The 19,476-nt window shown below is 36.5% G+C and overlaps 1 protein-coding gene across 3 annotated transcripts; it reads left to right on the top strand.

The window, feature by feature from the left end:
- The first annotated feature begins 496 nt into the window (after positions 1-496).
- On the top strand, positions 497-13,651 carry LOC103709317 (uncharacterized). Of its 3 annotated transcripts, none has more exons than XR_003386131.4 (8): positions 497-1,177; positions 1,263-1,474; positions 7,008-7,296; positions 7,381-7,466; positions 7,545-7,636; positions 12,529-13,140; positions 13,218-13,287; positions 13,371-13,651. XR_003386131.4 is itself a non-coding variant. In XM_008794611.6 (6 exons), exons 1-6 carry the CDS (start codon positions 890-892, stop codon positions 12,771-12,773), a joined length of 1,212 nt encoding a protein of 403 aa, XP_008792833.3. In that variant the 5' UTR covers positions 497-889; the 3' UTR covers positions 12,774-13,651. The 3 variants fall into 3 exon arrangements, 1 of the variants encoding a protein (XP_008792833.3); XR_003386130.4 differs by having other exon boundaries at positions 671-1,177; positions 13,365-13,651; XM_008794611.6 differs by having other exon boundaries at positions 12,529-13,651.
- The last annotated feature ends 5,825 nt before the right edge of the window (positions 13,652-19,476 follow it).

Here is a 19,476-nt window from a genome sequence, read left to right as displayed (position 1 = left end):
AATGGTCATTAGAAGGATGAAAAATTAATTTACACTAATAATTATAATATTTTATATATTTATTATTGTATTATACTATAAATATAATATTATATTACATTATACCATAATACATTGATATGTTATGTTAAATAATTTAATACTGTATTAAATTATTATTCTATAATACATAATGTTATAGTACTATATTATAATAATATTATCTTACATTACATTAATATTATATTATATTATATATTTATATATTAATACGTATTATATTTTATTATACTCTGTTGTATAATACTGGTAATGTTCTTTATGGTCATTTTGTCACATAAAAGTACTTTCTCAGCTTCTTTACCAAATACATGTTAAAGTGCCACAGCACTTTAAAAATGTAGTTACCAAACAGCAAATATTTTTTTATAAACACTCTACTTCAAATAATTTTATTTTCAATAGCTCTACTTCTAAAAGTTTTACTATTAATAGCTCCCAACACAAGCGTGAGGTTGAGAAAGCAAAGTGTCGATCGCCTTCCTTTCACTCACGGACAGCGGTTGGGCGCCGCTCCCCGTTTGTCGAGGCAGATCCCCGCCACGCACGTGCCGATCCGCAAACTTTTCTCCACGTGGCGCGGCGTTCGATTTTTTCCGACTATAAAAATTATGGCTCAGTCCCAGTCCACGGCGGCGGAGCTGAAATTTCTTCTTCCCTCTATCCCTGTCAAATTAACTAAATCCATCTCTATCCTCTATTGGATGCTTTATCGCTCTTGAATTCTTCCTCCCTGCTCTCGCCGTTCTCGTATCTCTCTCTCTTTCCATCTCTTCCTCGAATTCTTCGATTCCGATCGAAGTCCTGGGGTTTTCCCTTTTTGCTCTTCGATCGATTAGGGTTTTCGGAGATGCTGAGGTCGCGCCGGAGCCATCACCAGCTCCACCAGAACACTATCAGGCGCCGAACCGCCGGTGGCAGCGCCGCCGCGTCCCTCGCCCCGCCGCCGGGGTCCAGGGACAAGTTCGCGTCATTGGACAGCCGCGAGCCGGAGGAGCGAGCTGGGCGGTCGGAGGAGTCTTCCAAGTCGTCAGCGAACTCCTCGTCTTCTTCGGCCTCTACGGCAGCTCCTTCTTGTAATCTGGATCGTTTCTTGAAGTCCACTACTCCATCAGTTCCCGCTCAGTATCTCCCAAAGGTTCTTGATTTCTTCTTTGAAAAAAAATCTAGTTTTCTTTGGGTTTTGTTTCGAGTTTGATTGATTTGGTTTGTAAAATTGGTAGACGAGGTTGAGGGGGTGGAGGACGTGTGATGTGGAGTACCGGCCATACTTCACGCTGGGGGACCTATGGGACTCCTTCAAGGAGTGGAGTGCCTACGGTGCTGGTGTTCCTCTCGTTCTGAATGACAGCGACTGTGTTGTCCAGTATTATGTTCCCTATTTGTCCGGCATCCAGTTATATGGTGAAGTAACCAGTCAGGCACTCAGTTCTTGGTATTCCCTACTGTGCTAGTTCTCCTGTTTCTATATTTAATGTGAATCTGTGAATTTTTTTCGAAAAGTTGTGCTTTTAATGTTCGCTCTTGCTGTAAGTCATTTTATTAAAGTGGTATTATTGTTTATTTGCAGTATAATGTTGATTCTTCAAATCATTTACTGGAGATATATAGAAAAAAAAGTAGCATGGAAAGAAGCACGACTTCGTTTATCATACCTATAGAAAAAAAAAACGCTCACTAGAGGGTTGACATATACACGGGAATTGCCAGTTTTTCATTGGATCATTTTTATTGTTTGCGTTGTGATGCTGACACCTAACTGGAAGATGGTAATCTATTTCTGTTTTGCCTTTTTTTAAGGAAAAAAATTGGGATTTATTTCAGTTATGAGATTTGATGCTCTCATTCTCAGTCTGCATTAAACCATAACCACGAAGCCTTATTCCAACTTTCTGGGGTCAGCTTTATTGATGATCATTCACTAAGAATTCTGATTTAAGGCCACATCTAAAGTTAGTTAAAGCTCAATTCTTAGTCTGTATTAGTTACATATATGTGCATGCTTTCATAACTTTCTTTGGAAATTCATCCGGACATTGACTAACATAGTTCCTCATAAAATGAGGAGGTTGTGTGGAAGCATCACCAAAAATGCAATTAGCTGACATGAAAAGTACATTCTCTTTAATGGAAACATGTTTAACGGAAAATGCATACAATTTACAGTACAACATATTTCTAAAAATAATTTTATATTTGATGTTACTGTATCATGGAGACTATTTTGCTACAGATGTTATCCAATGGAGGGGCCTTAATGAAGATTTGGATGCATTACATGATCAGAGATGATTAGGAGGTCTAAAGGTTCATTCTAACAGATATATCTGCACATGGAGTGAGATTATATGAGATTGATGGTGAGTCGTGGTTCTGAGTATTTAGTTTGGGTACTAAGCAAGATGCAATAAGTGATGAGTATCAAGATGCAATAAATCTGCGCAGATAGATGCAAGATAATAAATGTTTTGTTGCATCTAAAAAGGTTGTAAGGATTGCTCTGTAGCAGAGATCTGTGAGGGGCTTGCTGAATATATGTGAATATATCCTAATGAAATATATTATTATCATTAGGAGTGGCAATTATCATAATGAATGTTTTGGAGCATCTGCTGATGTTTTCTAAGTTAGTATATATATTTGGATTTGTACTTTCTTGGGACCTCATGTTTAATTTCAATACTTCCCGAGTTAATGACAATTTTATATATGTTTTAATAATGGTGACCTGCCTATGACACCCTCTCACACCTGGGGTGTATGTGTTCCTGCTCTGGCTGGACTCTTTCTCTTCTAACAGTTAGTAATGGCAGCCTCAATTATGGGAATCCTATTCATTTAAACTTTGCTATTTAAGAACTGATCATGCTAATACCGATAAAGATGCTTTGAATTCTTCTTGTCTTCTAGAGTTGTCTGTTTCCTCCTATCTTGAAGTTGTTTTGTGCAAGTCATTGTCATCGGACTAATTAGTCAAAAACTATTGAAACTGCTTTCTTTAGGTTTGAAATGGCTCTTTGGCTCTTAAAATGAATTTTTAAATGCATCCTTCATTGAATTTGGCATATCAGGAGCATACCAGTTTTCAGTATGGCCATTTCTGTAAAGGTACAAGTATTGCAACTATACTTTGATTTATATTGTTTTATTCATCTATAGGCTTTAGTATGCTTCAATTTCTCCATGCATGTATTTTTTTTTGGGGAGACGAATGCCTTGCTCAACATAATTTGACTTTTTGGCCAACTGAACCAAATGTGCAAAGTTGATGCCTTGTTTACCCTGTTTCAGATGCCTAGTTTCTGTGTTATCTAAAAACATGGTCTTCAATATATTTTCAGGTTGAAAAGGAGTTAGGTGGAAAAAAAGAGTTTATACACGCTGCCAAATTTAGTGGTGATTGCAAAATGGAAATATAAACAGTTGGATATAATCTACAAGGTCTGAAATGCATATAATGCCATTTGCTACGTCACTCTCAAAACCAAAACAATATAACACGCTATTAAAACTATTATTTAGGACAACTCCATACATGAATAAGGAATCTCTAGAACATGAAATTGTGTACAGGCATTTTAGACAATTAAAATCATTACAGTGTTCTAAATTTTTATTTTGAAAACTCTCATCTTTAAATTTGTTAGGGTGCTTTATTCCTTTCTTTCACCCTGCATGTTATAACTCTACGCTGGATGTCATATATGCATCTGTGCATGTGCATCCAAGCATATGCTCATGCGCGCATGCCTGCCTGCATGTACTCACACCCATGCATATGCACATGCATGCCTGCTTGCACACATGCATGCATGTGTACAATTGATAGGCGGATCAGGGTAGGCACTAATAACTAATAAGTATGTCATTTACTTGAACTACATGTTCTTAGCTGATTTTATGTTATAATGCAATTTAACTGTTAACCGTATGTTCTGTGTCAGTTGAAGTGGACCCATCTTGGATGTGCATATTTCCAAAATCAGAAGCTGCTCTCTCTGTAGATATCCATAATATCAACTAAAATTAGGTGACTTAGAACATACTTCTAGCTAGGAGCCTCTTTTCCTTCTGCCCAGCTCCTCGAAAACAACGTTCGAGAAACTTCGGAACAAACTAATCCCCCCGAGGGGGACGAGGCCACAGGCCGAAGGGGGGTAACGCCCAATTCCCAGGTGACAGGTCCATTTATGGACCGGATATCCCTTGGGCAATTCCTTTGAAAGACTTAGGTACATACCTTAGTTGGTCCTTCTGTCATAGTCAACAGGTAAGAGGTAAACCCGCCTAGTGCTTGTCATAATTGCGGATCTGCAGTGAATTATATGATTCTTGTCGAGATAACTAGATCAGTATCAATTTATTGTCAATTTCTAGCCATTCACTGTTCTAACTGCTCAAAGTATCAATGGGTGGGAGCAACTGTGGAAAGTGAACTTTGTCTAGGAAGAAATCAGTACTGGGCACTGACCTGCATGTCTTTTATGAATCAAATTATCATTATTGTTGCCACCGCTGCGATATTATATTGACTCCGAATATTGGTTTCAATTCTGACTTTGAATATTCAGTGGAAGATCTCAGTCTTATTAAACAGTCAGTATACCATGCTTATGGTCTGCATTTTTATGGCTCAAACCTCTTTCTAAATGATCGGGGCTTTATTCTTTTTGATATCTTCAATAATTTAACCAGAGCAGTATAGTTGCATAGGAAGTCGACTTCCCATCTTCTAATTTGTTATTAAACATAGTGAGTTCATTATAAGTGATTTTTCATGCCCTGCATACTAAAATTATTATATATGCTTTGTAATTTGTCAATATATTTGGTGGCTTGTCAAGCCATTACTATTTAGAAGGATCAAAGCTTAAGAGTTATGTGGATTGTGACATTGTTTTAATTTGAGTAACTTGTCTGCATGGACCTGTTAGGGCAGCCAATGCAAATCTCAATTTCAATTTTCAGGTTATCTACGAACATAAGTTAAATGATAACATTTGAAGTTTCTCGCTTGCAATCAATCCATGTTATATTATCTCTTGATACCATAAATTTGAAGAATAAATTGCTTCCTGCTGATATTTATTCTAAAGTTTCTCTTCTGCACCATTGGCTGAAGATGTCACCTTGTTGGTAAACTGAGTTCATCATAGCTGTTCTCTTCTTATGGACATCATTTTTCTTTTCTATCAGGATGATCTGTTTTCAGTCCTAATATATTATGTTGAACAAAACAATTATAGCTAATATTATGGTGCATGATGGATTTCTTATTTGGTTATTGCCTATCTGAACAGCAATTTGATGTGCCTCTTGCAATTCATGATAGGTTACGAATTTTTCCAACTGACCTATTTACTTGCATCTTTTTTTCCCTAATTATGTTATTGGCTGAAAAAGATTATTTGCTAATACTAAACGAGCTCATACTGTGTATCTAGAAAACTAAAATTGCATAAGAAAATAATTATAGTTAACTTCAGAATTTCAATTGTTTGACATGAAAATATAATTAATATGAGCAAAATTACAGACTTAAGACTTCAACTGTGACAGCTCACAATGTCATAGTTCTGAGATGGATTTCTACATCTATTCATTCTTTTTTCTAATTAAACCATTGTATTGAAAACTAACAATTAAATGCAATAAAAAGATAGGCCAATGTTAGAAAAATGTGTAACGGCCATTTAAAGTTAGTTTGGAGAAAAGAAAAGAGCACAATCTCAGGGTTCACGGTCTTGGTGTGGACTCTATACCAGTACTATGCTCGTACAATGTCAGTGCGCCTGGTATGTAGTTTGGTTTGGCGCACCGAGTTTCGGTACATTCCCTGTATCGAGTCTTAGTTCGTTACTGGTACGATACAGTACGCACTAGTATGGCGAACCTTGGAACATATTTAGAAACCTTAAGTTCTTTTTCTCCTTGTATCAATTGCTCTGTTGCTTTTCTTCGTATAAAGAAAAATTTTCCTATTTCTAGGAGGAAAAATGTATGTTAATTTTTCAGTAGGTATGGAGGAAAAATGCGATGTTATGATGATGTAGAAGACCAGATGAAGGGACCTAACAATTCAACAAAAAGGGTTCTAACGTCCGACTAAGAATCATGAGCAGATTTTACATAGTCAATCAAGATTAAAGTAATGTCGCAACTATAACCTGCTGCTGTAGTAGCAGCATTATCAATTCCAGAAGTAATCTCATTACCTTCTTCTCTTTTTGTTCCACTAAACCTTTTCTTGTTACTTCCGTTCTCCTTCTTTCTTTTTCCATATTTGTTCTCTGAACATTTAATGATAATCGATATTAGATAAGGAAGCTATATTGATGCACAGATTTGCTAGACTAGCCCATAATCACAACTTGGAATTAATTGGCATGGGACAAAATTGTAACTCAGAAGAATTGCACAATAGGTTAAGAATATTGTCGAATATTCAAACAAGTTGGAAGAAAGTGACATATTATTAGATATATCTTCGTAAGCAGGGCAAAAAACAAAACGTTTACGTGAGATTTAAAGATTTTTTGTTTAGAAATCAGACTGGCTACCACCTCCCATCCTTTATATATTACGTTAAAAGTGTGAACATGGATTTAGAGATTTCTGCTTAGAAATCAGATTCACCACCAGCTTCCATATTTTATATGTTAAATAAAAAGGGTTCCAGATCTGAAACAACTCAGATCAGATTAACAATTCTACAATTGTGTCACATGGTCATTATTGTGAATGTCACCTATTTTTTTGATATATTATATATTTCTGCATCAAGCTAAATTAGTATAACATTCTGTATCACTTAGTGCCGAACCTTCACATCTTATTTTGGAAATTTCCTGTTTTGATGCTTATATATCTCCCTTCATTGGGCTTAAATCAGTGAACCACCATATGTTCGTGCAATATTGCCACAGATTTGATGTGCCATTTTTTACTGGACTTTTTGTTCAACACAGGTGGCCTGGGGAGGAGAGTGATTGTGATTGTTACAAGGATTCTAGTAGTGATGGAAGTAGTGATTGTGATAATGAAAAGGACATTAAATATTCTTTGAATTGGAATCAGAACCATCTGGCTGGCACCTCCATGCTTAGGATGGATAGACTGCCCTTGAGGGAGAAGCATGCAACTCTGCAAGAAGGGTTTTCAAGTGATGATGGTGAAGCTGGGAATTCTCAAGGTTACCTGCTGTTTGAATATCTCGAACAGGATCCTCCTCATAGTCGTGAACCTTTAGCTGACAAGGCAAGTTCTATTAATGGTATCAACTAAACCTTTAGTTTATGTTGCTCACACCTTGTTTCTTTGACATTATCTGGCTCTTTCCAGGTTGCAAATCTAGCATGTTGCTTTCCTGAATTGAGAAGCCTTAGAAGCTGTGATTTGTTGCCAGCAAGTTGGATTTCTATTGCATGGTAAGATTCAGTCTGGGTTTAAAGGCATAATCCTCTTCAAGGGAATGTTAACTTTATGAAAATTTGAAAATGTTACAGGTACCCTATATACCGTATACCAACCGGACCAACACTAAAAGATTTGGATGCCTGCTTCCTAACCTTCCATGCTCTTTCAACATCATTTAGAGGTAATGGTATTTTCTCATCGCTTTCATTCTTCTCCAGGCCAATCAAAGAGAATGGTCACTTATGTATGCTCCATGGTCTTATGCTGTGTATCCTAAGTAATGACTCATCAGATGCAAACTTTGAGGCTTGGATTGATGAAGGGATTCTTTTTTTCTTTTTACTTCTGTTTTTGGATATATATGTAGGATTTGGTAATCTCAATGTTACGCTTGCAAGTGATATCGTTTGAAATCTTATTGTTCCCTGGAAAGTTTTAGATAGGAGATATTATATATTCTGAACATTTATGCATAGACCAGTGTCCTGTTTTAATTTAGTCTGTTTTGTCAGGATTCTTAATTATTTCTATTAATTATCTTATGCATTTGAATTTATGGAATGGTTAACATATTCTACTTGCATAACTTGCTTCCTTTTAATTATCCTAAAAAGCATTCTCTTTAATTATCCTAATAACAACTTAAGTATGCCAATAATTCATCCATGTAAAAAATTGGCCTGTGTAAATGCTCCTTCTTTATTCTGAAAATAACCATCTTTATCTAAAATGACAAGGACTAGAACCCAAAATTGCCTACTTTATCAAAGGCAATCAGGATTAGAATATAATTTTGTGGGTGTATTGTCCTTTCCATGATGTTTATCCATCCGTGCTCCCATATCATATGGCTTTACTAGCATACTTCTTTCATTAGAGCCCCTGTATCCTTTCAACTTTGCTCAACAACAAATAGAAATACAGAATCGAGTGAACTAAATGTGATGCGACATTACTTTAGCCAACCTTTGTTGGTTCAAAACTCGAAATCACTCCATGAAATAAATACTAAATAGGGTTGCAAATAAATTGGATCGACTTGCTTCTAGTCCAGAACTGGCCCAAAAATGGTCTGGTCCAATCTGGAGCATAGTTTTTTGAATATGAATTGATATTGATTTTGATGTATCCTGATTTAGAACTACATGGACCCAAAGCAGCCCAAAACTAATACACTACATTTTCAAATTTTTCCATGAATTTAAGAAATTAATTATTCTTAAACTTTCCTTTCATTGGCTATTAGCTTCACATGCATATGCACATGCACTTTTACTAGTAAATGATAAACAGCATAATTTCTTTATGTTTGCAATTTTCCATATGAAGCCCTTAACTGTTTGCTAGATTGGTGCATTACACTAGGAAATCCTGAAATTTAACAGATGCGGCTCTTGAATTCTATTTTTCCAAATCCTGGCTTATTCTGCTTTTTGTAAAAAGAAAGAATTGCTATATCTTAAATCTTTGTATTTAACAATGGACTTGCTTATCCATCCCCTTACTTTTTTTAATTTTTAGAGCAATTGCTAAATTTTACCCAAGAATTTAGAGTAGAAAAAATTGAGATCAATGACTTCTCTTTTTAAGAAAATCATATATGTAGATTGACAGTAATATCTTATTAGTTAGTTTGCTTTGTACCATATGTGCACAAATTTAGTTAAAGTAAGAAGAGTAATGAGTATGAAGCCGAACTGGTACTGGAGGGGTACCAGCCGACGACTAGTTCGGCTACAGATCCGCATCATGCCATTCTAAGGCGTATCGACATTGGGAGAGCTGGAGAGGGAGAAGGAGAGAGAGGAAATGAGAGGGAGGGAGGGAGGGAGGAAGGGAGAGGGAGAGCGGGAGGGAGAGAGGGCTCAAAAGCCCCCATCGAGAATGAAACAGGGGATACCAATTTCACCCTTTTTTTTGGCATATTTTGAACTAAAATCGGCAAATAGTTCACCGACTTCACTCAACCCTCCCTCTTCCTTTCTCTCCCTCTCTTTGTCCCTCTCTCTCTATCTTGTCCTCTCCTTAGGATCTCGAGCACCGTGGTAGGACTTGTGTTTCGAACCAATGGAATAAACCATGACAATAACCGACTAGTCCAGTTTAGTATGCTCCAAATCTACTAGTTCGGCGCACCCCAAACTGGACGGTTCATACAGTTCAGCAAACCTTATTTCTTCTACCTTGTGGATCATCAGACACTTATTTTGAGAAGAGAAAAGGCTGGAGGAATTGTTAACAAATTTTGATGAATTAACTGCAAGAATAATATAATATGAAACTTTCTTTAAAAAGAATATTATATAATATTTCTATGCATTTTATAATTTTTACAGTGAAGCCATTAGTATAGCTTTTTACTTTTTAGTTTGTCTGGACTATGATACCAACCCACTTGATCTTATCTTACAAAATATAAAGTGGTATATAACAAATAAACTGTCAAAAACAAGAGATCTGCATCTCCCTTTGTAACCAGCATTATCTATGACAAATATTTCTTCTTCATACAACCATTTGACCCATTGATATCTTATAGTAGTTTTAGTTGTGCTTATAATTAGTTAAATCTAACTACTTAATATAATAATGAAAGCATTGGTATTTGGTATACTCCTTTCACTTAAAAAATTCTAGAAACTTAATTTATATGCCTACATGCATTGTTGCTCTAGAAGCTTAATTTATATTGAGTAAATTACGAAAACCTTCCTGAGATTAACGGTAAATTACTTTTATACCTAATCGTATGAAAAATCTATACTTACCCCCCTGAGGTTTATTTTTATCCAATACTTTAACCCATAACTTAATAGATCGTTAGTCAAACCGTTAACTTTTAATGGGACCCAAATGCCACATTAGAATTTTTTTTAAAATGATCAAAATAACCTTACAAAAACTCTCCTAAGGTCTACGTTTATTATACTTACACCCAATATTTTGTAAAACCTACAGTTACACCTAGTTAAATTGACAGCGTTAGTGAAACCATTTATCTATTATAAAAAGTCAAAATTACCTCTATAAGAAAATAAAGCTCCTCTTTTACCTTTCCGACCCTCGATCTCTTTGAAGTTTTCCGTCTTTAAGAGTCTTCTTCTTTTTGAAATTGAGTGACTAGGGTTTCTTTCTCACTTTACCACCCCACCATGAGCGTCCCTTTCCAACAAGCAACCGACGACAAGCTTTCTTCCCAACCAGCATCCGGCGACGAGCATCCTTAATTTTCGACCAGCATTCGGCAACGGACGTCCTTTCTGATTAGGTTTTGTTCTCGCTTCCTCGTCCACTGTCACCGAGATCAGGGATGCCTGTGTATCATTTGTTGATTCTGAGTTCTACTTATCCAATATCGTAGACATGATTCTTTAACATTGTCGCTATGGATGAAAATTTCTATATCTACATATAGAATTATGATATCTCTGGCAGCCTATCATCAAAAGGATCCAAGTCAATACGTGTGTGAGAACTCTAGAGTGCATAAGTTGCGGTTCTATGGCCTGGCTTGGACCATGAACAAGCTAGCTCAAGCGACAAAATTCTTGATACTAGTCCATGCAGCATAAAATTTTAGAGGCATCCACTTGTTTGAGAAATTTAGATTGCTTTTTCTTGGCACATAGCTCTTTTTTGATGATTCATCAAGGTCAAACTCCAAACCTATGGCACCTCACGGCTATTCTCCTCTTTGGGTAGATGTTATATCACTTAAGGCTAGTTTGGTCATTTTCTAAATTTTTTTTGATGTGGTATCTAAATTCCATCTAAGTTAACAATTTTGCTAACATTATATTAAGTTATGGGTTAAAGTGTTGGATAAAAATAAACCTCAGGAGGATAAGCGTAGGTTTTCAAACTATTGGATGTAAGTATATTTTATTCCCTAATCTTAAGAGGATTTCTTGTAATTTATTTATCACTCGGGGGCAATTTTGACTTTTTACATGAGGTAAACAGATTCACTAACATCGTTAATTTAACTGAGTGTAAGTATAGATTTTACAAACTATTGAGTATAAGTGTAATAAACGTAAACCTCAAGATTTTTTTTAATAATTTACTCATTTATATTTTGACTATTAATGGGTTTATATTACTTACAAAAATTCTTTGTTGCTTCTTTTCAATGCTGTAACATAGCTTATCACTGGATTTTGACAACTTGTTCTCTTCAAGAACTTGAAAATCCTGAATTCTTAGATGTCATGACCCAAGTGCATTCCTCTAACAAATTCTCATATAGATAGATCAAGCATTGAAAATGAGATACTGAAATTGCTCAAGTATTGAACCTGAAAAGTAGAAACATTATAATGATCCACTTGTGTCTTTAAGATAATCATGCCGGGCTAGTTTGTAGACTGTAGGCTCTGAATACTGCCTAAGTTCCACCAAAATCCACCCCCTATGACAATCACATTGACCAGAGTTTAGAAGCCTTGTCTATTTAAGAGCAATATTTTTGCACAATTTGAGAGTTAGCAGTAATTTGATAGATGATTTTCATAGAAGGGACCAAACCTGGAATCAAATCCTGTATTCTTTACTTTTAACTCAAAAATAAGGCCATTTTTGCTCCATCTTCATCACCATTTTTGGTTATGGTCTCATAATATGGTATTGAGAATCTCCACAAAGGTGATTTTTTTTTTCCACCATAGAATAGTGGGAGTAAGCAGATCGCCAACCCTTGATCCATTACATCAATATAAACGCTGCTTGTTGATATATAAAAAACATTTTACTGGAAAAAATAGGTCTTTGCTCTATGGAGAACTTTTTCCATAGGAAATCTCCCTGCATTATGCATCTCTTCAGGAATACAGCCTCATCGGCTCACCTAACATTTTATATCTTTTATAATGCAGTTGAGCTTGAATCTTAGTGGGTCATTTACTGAAGAAGAATGGTTTAGTCTTTTGATGATGACCCTTATGAGTGATTTTTTACTCAGGAAACAATGCTTGGTTGACATTATGCTTTTTGTAAATTTGCTTAATTCTGTCCACTGTTCTGTGATACTTAACCTCTTTATATTCAGCCTTACACCTTCTGACTACCTTTCAGGTGCTGATACTGCTCTTCCTGTCATTACCTATTCACATGGGGTTGATGGTGTTCCAAAGATCTGTCTTACTGCTTTTGGTCTGTCCTCCTATAAGTTTAAACCCTCAACGTGGACTTCTAGTGGAGGATGTGAGAGCCAACTTGCTAGCTCCCTATTGCAAGCTGCTGACAGCTGGCTCCGACTCCTTGATGTCAATCATCCAGATTACCTGTTCTTTGCTTCGCATGGTGCATTCCGCAGATAGAACTTGGATACTGAATCACTTCGAGCTTTTTTTATTTCACTACTGTAGGAGTCCCAGTTATTGTTGTTTAGTTACAGTTACACACGCCGGGAAGTTCTGATGGCAGGATCACTGCATGCAAGTGGTTCTTACTATCAGTTTGTTATCTCCTGGGAATAATTTTAAAAAAGGAGGAAAAATAATGAGACAATAAATATAGCTAAAATACAATGGAAAAGAGCAAAAAACGTCCCGGTTCGATGTGATGGAAAGATGAAAAAGGAAATAACCACTTCTTAAAGGAATAGAAAGTGGACAAAGGTGGAAAGAACAAGGGAAAAAAGGATTCAGATGCTGGATTGCGCCATAAAAGAGCATCTGGAGGATGGTGGAGTATCTTTTAATTTCTTTGCCCTTCTCTTTTGCATGTACCTCAATGATTGTGAGATTTTCATGTCCTGACAGGTTAGCACATCTTTTAATTTTCTTGGGGTTTTTCTCTGTATATTTGATGATGCATTGGGGTACAATTCAGGTAATCTCCCTCCAAAATCCTTAAGACTGATTAATCCTGTTGTTGGCTCACAGAATGTTGTATACTTTTATTTCTAGATACAGATACTGGAAGGAGCCAGTTGAGATGTTCTCTTTTGTGTTGCCTCTTGCCAAAGTGGAAGTTACTGCTAGTTCTAAATACCAAATACTGGGTGGAAGTTCTAATGGTACTTTGTTGTGTTTCTTGGCTGTTATTCAAGCTTGCTCATGAAGCACCCTCTAGCATGCTGAAGACACCTTGCATGCTGCTTTAATTTTTTGTTTTTTTGACATCAATATTTCATGCACCATGCTTTCGACGAGTAGTGCAGAAAATAAATAGAGTAATAGACTATTTGATAGTATGTGGAATGGTACGATCATTTGTGGAGAATGATCATCTAGTTCAGGATCATTATGAACAAACATCAATCATCATGTAGAAAATGATTGCTTGGAGAATAAAATTAAGAAGAATAAATTTGGAGAGAGAAAATAAATAAATTTTATTAATAAAAAAATTGTAAAATTAAAGTTTTTGGCTTCTACTTCAAGAATGCTTAACAAGATCTCTCCAACGGTGCATACGCCAAGAATCGGAGCACTCTACCTCTAACAGATCATAGGAATCTTCCATAAGAAATCTTCAAATTGAAATGTGGATACTTTGTTTCCTTATTTTAAACAAAACTTTTCTAAGCCTATCAAGATTCAGAAGCCGAGTTTTGCTTCAGCTATCCCACTGAAAGTCGAAGTGCCCATCATAGCCTAGATGGCTAAGATAATAATGTAATAAGCAACAACTAGGAATGTAATCCTGGCTAAATTAATACTCTCAATGCACCACCTATACTCCCCTCATTCATGCGTACCCGTTACCACTCAATACAGGCAACTTCTACTTCAGCAGCTCATCACTAGTCCAACCCCTTTAATGTGTGCCAAAGCCAAGGTTTACTTTAGAACTCCCCCTATTCCATCATTATTAAGTTGATCATGTGAGGATTCATGCAGGCATGTGTTTAGTCCCACATCGGTTTCTCGCTGGATAGATCAAGGATACTTATACAAAATCAAAGAATCCAAATAATAGCTTTCGGCCGATCATGGTGCTTATAATTAGATTCGAATGGATTTGAACCCTTAGCCTGACGAGAACGTCAGGGCTTGAATGGAGGGAGTATATTAGGACCCATACGGGCGTATGCTTTGTCCCACATCGATTATATGCTGGGTAGATCTTGAGTACTTATATAAGATCAAGAAATTCAAATAATACCTTTCAGCTAGCTGTTTTGGATGAGGTCTTGGATTGTTACAAATGGTATCAAAGCGAACTCGGCCCATAGCCTATGTAGACTAGGGGACATTGCAGCACGAATTCATGGAGGCTGACTACGGGCTTATCGTAGTGCTTATGATTAAATTTAAATGAATTTGAATCCTTAACCTGATAAGAATGCCGGAAAAGTATGTGACAACCCATGTGAGCATGTATTTAGTCCCATCGGTTATCCATGCGAGCGTATATTTAGTCCCACATCGGTTATTCGTTGGATAGATGTTGGATACTTATACAAGATCAAGAAACCCAAATAATACCTGTCGGCTAGCCATTTTGAATGAGGTCTTGGGTTGTTAGAGATCTCATCGGACATCTAACAAGGACTAATTGATATCCATGAGTCATATTTTAGAATTATCACTTGACGCGGTGCTTGAACCTGTATGACTATTTACACACATGTTTGCAATCATGCATTGGCACAAGGTTATACCTTAGTAGATGTTTTAGCACTTGCTTCCTCCGATATTTGTGCATCTTCCCTCACACGTGTGCACCTCTAGCACACCTATACCCACGTGGCTCACTCGCCTATGCTTTATAGCTTTTTGCACTTCCACATTATCGGCTCCCTCTAATCATGGAAATTTATTCCCATGTTTCTTGCTCTATCAAGATTGTATGACATGCAATATATTTTGACTCTTCCTTAGTAGCTTCAAAATAAACAAGCTCTCCCACCTTTGTCAAATACCAAGGCAAAACTATAAAAATTCATCAACATCAAGCATGTCTTCAGAATTGGTTTGCTCTGGCACCTCGTTGAGAACTAAATCTCTGTAGGAGACCTCCATGTCCTACACAATATTTTGCTTGTTGCAGCCACGACCCCAGACTCATTTATAACACAAATCTTGTGCAGCCAAGTTTGTCTCCCTTGGCGAGTTGAGTTATGGATCAATTGGCACCTCTAAAGTCGAGGGCAAATAAGGTTCGCAGGACCAATTATCAAGTTGGAGGACATACAGGTTTTTAAAATTGAGATAGAGTATGTGGAAGGCTGGAGTTCTAAAACTCGTTGTCTCTCTTTTTTTTAATAATAAGAACTTTACTTATTTGTTTTAGATATTAAATATGCATTAATTTTTCCCTCAATTTCGCACTTATTTTGGAGGATCTTGGACATCAAGGAAGAATGGGTGTTCTCTCTCTTATCTGTTCCACTTGGTAATCTGGAAGAAAAGAATAATGAACCATGCATAGATCTGGTTTAATATTTTCACTTGAATTTAAATTTAAAATATACCTATACTTGCTAAATGTTGAATTTCAAGAAGGTTTCTCCTTGGTGATCAAATCTACAAAACAATGGAAGACCAATCTTTCTAGCATTGGTGACGATCATCAACAATGTAAGGAATAACTGCAAATTCTTTTATATGATAAAATTAGGCAACTCAACACCTAAAAGTTTCAACTAATGCAAGAGCCTCAAAATGTTTAAAGTGATCTATTAGATATTACCTTTCATCATTTTTTTGGGATCTCGAACTTTACTCTAATATAGAGGTTCTTTTTCAGAGTATGAACTGTAAATTCAATTTAGAACTTATTTGGCATTGCTTTTATTTTTTATTTTCTAATTTAAAAATAAAATCATACAAAATGGGATAAAAAAAGGAAGTAAGAAATATTTGCTTTCAATATTTTCAAAAAAAAGCATGTTTTTTACAACCACTGCTAGCACTCCTTCACTACCACTGTCGTCATTGCCTTTGCCACCACCACTGCCATTATTATTGTTGTCACCATCGCTGCCATCCTTGTCGTTGCTGTCACTATTGTACCACCATTGTCATCCTCGTTATTCCACCTAGTGTTGGGCAACGGGTCGTGCCGGGCCGGCCCGGCCCAGGCCCACCGGGCCCAAAGAATAAACGGGCCGTGCCGGGCACGGCCCGTCCAGCACGGAACGCCAGCCCGGCCCGGCCCCAGGCCCGTCTATTGGCGGGCCAGGCCGGGCACGGCACGCCACGGGCCGTGCCAGGCACGGCCCGTAACGGGCGCAAACGGGCCGTGCCAGGCACGGCCCGCAACGGCTCCAGACGGGCCGTGCCTGGCACGGCCCGTTTGGAGAGGGAGGAGGAAAATAGCCGTTTCCAACGGCTATTTTCGGGAAAAAGACCCTTTTACCCCTCCCAACAGTCCAATAACGGCTGAATTGAGGGGTATTTTGGGAAAAAAAATTTTTGGGCTTCTATAAATAGCCCATTCCTCTCTCATTCTCACCACACCAAACCAACTTTTCTCTCCTTCTCTACTGCTATTATTTCTCTCTTTTAAAGTGTTCTTCTAGCAATTTAATTTTTAGTTTGTTCAAGTGCTACACAAGAGGAGGTTCCTGTTGAGAAGAGAAGGTCGCTTCTGTTGAGAGCACAAGAGGAAGCTCGGAATCTCGGCTCTGCCTCTGCCCTCCGACCCTCTACTCAATTCCTCCTTGCGGTTAGTTTTTATTTTTTGAATTAATCATAGATATGTTATCTTTTAAGGAAAGTCAGTTTGGCATTCCTCCTGTTTTTGAGGGAGAAGAAACTAATCCCCAACCCCATGTTCCTAGTTCCTCTAGAACTGGTGAACCGAGTGAAGATCAAACCTCTTCTCGTAAGAGGACTAGTGCTGTATGGAATGAATTTGATAGAGTTATGGTTGATGGAGTCTGGAAAGCTAGATATAAAAAATGTGCCAAACTTTATAGTTGTAGTAGTAGTGGGAGAACAGGGCATTTAAAACGACATCAAGAGAGTCATAGGATGCATGATTCTCATGCTCAAACTCAAAGTACCCTTAATATACAAGGGGGATTACTTGTAGGTAATTTTGCATATAATCATGAAAATCAAAGAAAAGCACTTGTAAAATGGATAGTTAAGGATGAATTACCTTTTAGTTTATGTGAATCTTTTAATTTTGAAGAATATGTTCAATTAAACCTACAACCTGCTTACAAAAGAACTAGTAGGCGTACATTTAGAAGAGTAGCTATGACTAACTTTTTAGCAATGAAACAAAATTTAATTGAAACACTTTCTACTTTAAATGTAAAAATTTCATTAACTTCTGATATTTGGTCAGCATCTGTAGGTAGTAATTGTTTTATTGCCATTACTGCTCATTATATTGATAATGATTGGCAATTAAATAAACGTATTCTTGCTTTTCGTGCTTTTGATTTTCCACATTCTGGGCAACAAATTTCAAATATCATTTATCAAACTGCATGTTCATATAATATTAATGATAAAATTATGTCTATTACTTTTGATAATGCATCTAATAATAATTCTGCTGTTGCATTATTAAAAGACTCATTGCATCCCATGTTAGATGGAAATTTATTGCATATTAGATGTGCATGTCATATCTTAAATCTTTCTGTTCAAGCTGGCATGGGCATGATTCAAGATGTGATTTCAAAAATTAGAAATGCAGTTTCTTTTATTCATGCTTCAAGATCAAGACTTCAAGAATTTAAGGAATTATGCATAAATCATGGTAAACGTTTTAAAAAATTTAAACTTGATGTAATTACTCGTTGGAACTCCACATATAGCATGATACATGATGCATACCCATATAAAAACTTATTAAGTGCATATATTAATGATCGTGGATTAGGCTTTACATTGTCTGAAACTGATTGGAATAAAGGAAAAAATTTGGAAGATTTTTTGCTTAGTTTTTATAATGCTACCAATGTTCTTTCTGGTATTTATTATCCAACTTCATGTTCATTTTTACAACAAGCATATATAATTAGTCAAAAATTTGCAGAATATAGATATGATGATGTTTTAATGCCTATTATTGACCTAATGGAATCTAAATGGAATGAGTATTGGGACAAGATATGTCCTATGCATAACTTAGCTGCCGTATTTGATCCTAGAGTTAAATTAAATGGCGTGCTAATTTTACTTGATGCATACTCTGAAAATATGAATCAAGATTCTGAATCTGCTAAAGATGAGGTAAAACAACTTCTTTATGATATTTATGCTATATATGATGAAAAAATTCGTGGATCTAGAACACAAATACAAACCTCTATTTCTTCTTCTAGTAGTTCTCGTTCGTCATCTATTTTTTCATTCATTGCACAGAGAAGACACACACATGCTTCAAGTTCCTCTTCATCTTCTTCATCTTTAAGTAGTGAACTAGAATTTTATTTACGAAATGATCTTCATTCTGCATATGATGAAAATCAAATAGAGAATCTAGATGTATTATCTTGGTGGAAGAGTGTTAGAAATCAATATCCTGTTATGTCTGCAATTGCACGCGATATTTTAGCTGTGCCGATGTCCACGGTAGCATCGGAATCCGCTTTTAGTGCAGATCGGCGTGTTCTTGACGAAAAGAGAAGTAGGATGACGGGCGAAACGGTGGAGATGCTTCTCTGCTTCAAAGATTGGTTGGATGCTGAGGCAAGACTTCAAGATAAAGGTGGACATAATACAACATCCTCTGATAATGATGATACAAACACTACTGAAGACTGAAGGCTGAAGACTGAAGAGTGAATACTGATTCACTGAATCACTGATGATTAGTAAGATTTCTTAATTTTTTATAATTGTACATTTTTATTATATTCTGGAGGTCAGACCAAGGTCCAAATCTCGGCCCTTTCTTATTGTATTCTGGAGGTCAGACCAAGGTCCAAACCTCCCTTCATGTACCATTTTGATTTATATTAATAAATTGGTAGGGGTCTATGCCAAACCCCCCACCAATGGTGGCTTTATATTCATAAATCCTTAGTTTTCAATATTTATTAATTTATTAAAAAAATTTATGAAGCATTAATTTTTATCGGGCCGGACCGTGCCAGGCCCGCGGGCC

Source organism: Phoenix dactylifera, chromosome 9, assembly GCF_051530095.1.
Source record: "Phoenix dactylifera cultivar Ajwa chromosome 9, Ajwa_hap1_PhDact_Kaust_v1.1, whole genome shotgun sequence".
NCBI classification, from domain to species: Eukaryota; Viridiplantae; Streptophyta; class Magnoliopsida; order Arecales; family Arecaceae; genus Phoenix; species Phoenix dactylifera.
The sequence above is the reverse complement of the archived record's forward strand: the minus strand, read 5'-3'. Positions and strand labels throughout refer to the sequence as shown.

What these genes read in the sequence shown, in the direction of transcription:
- LOC103709317 (XM_008794611.6), top strand. Translation starts at nt 890, where the DNA reads ATGCTGAGGTCGCGCCGGAGCCATCACCAGCTCCACCAGAACACTATC. An exon ending in CCGCTCAGTATCTCCCAAAG is followed by an intron (nt 1,178 to 1,262) that starts GTTCTTGATTTC and finishes TAAAATTGGTAG; the next exon opens with ACGAGGTTGAGGGGGTGGAG. An exon ending in TCTTTCAACATCATTTAGAG is followed by an intron (nt 7,637 to 12,528) that starts GTAATGGTATTT and finishes ACTACCTTTCAG; the next exon opens with GTGCTGATACTGCTCTTCCT.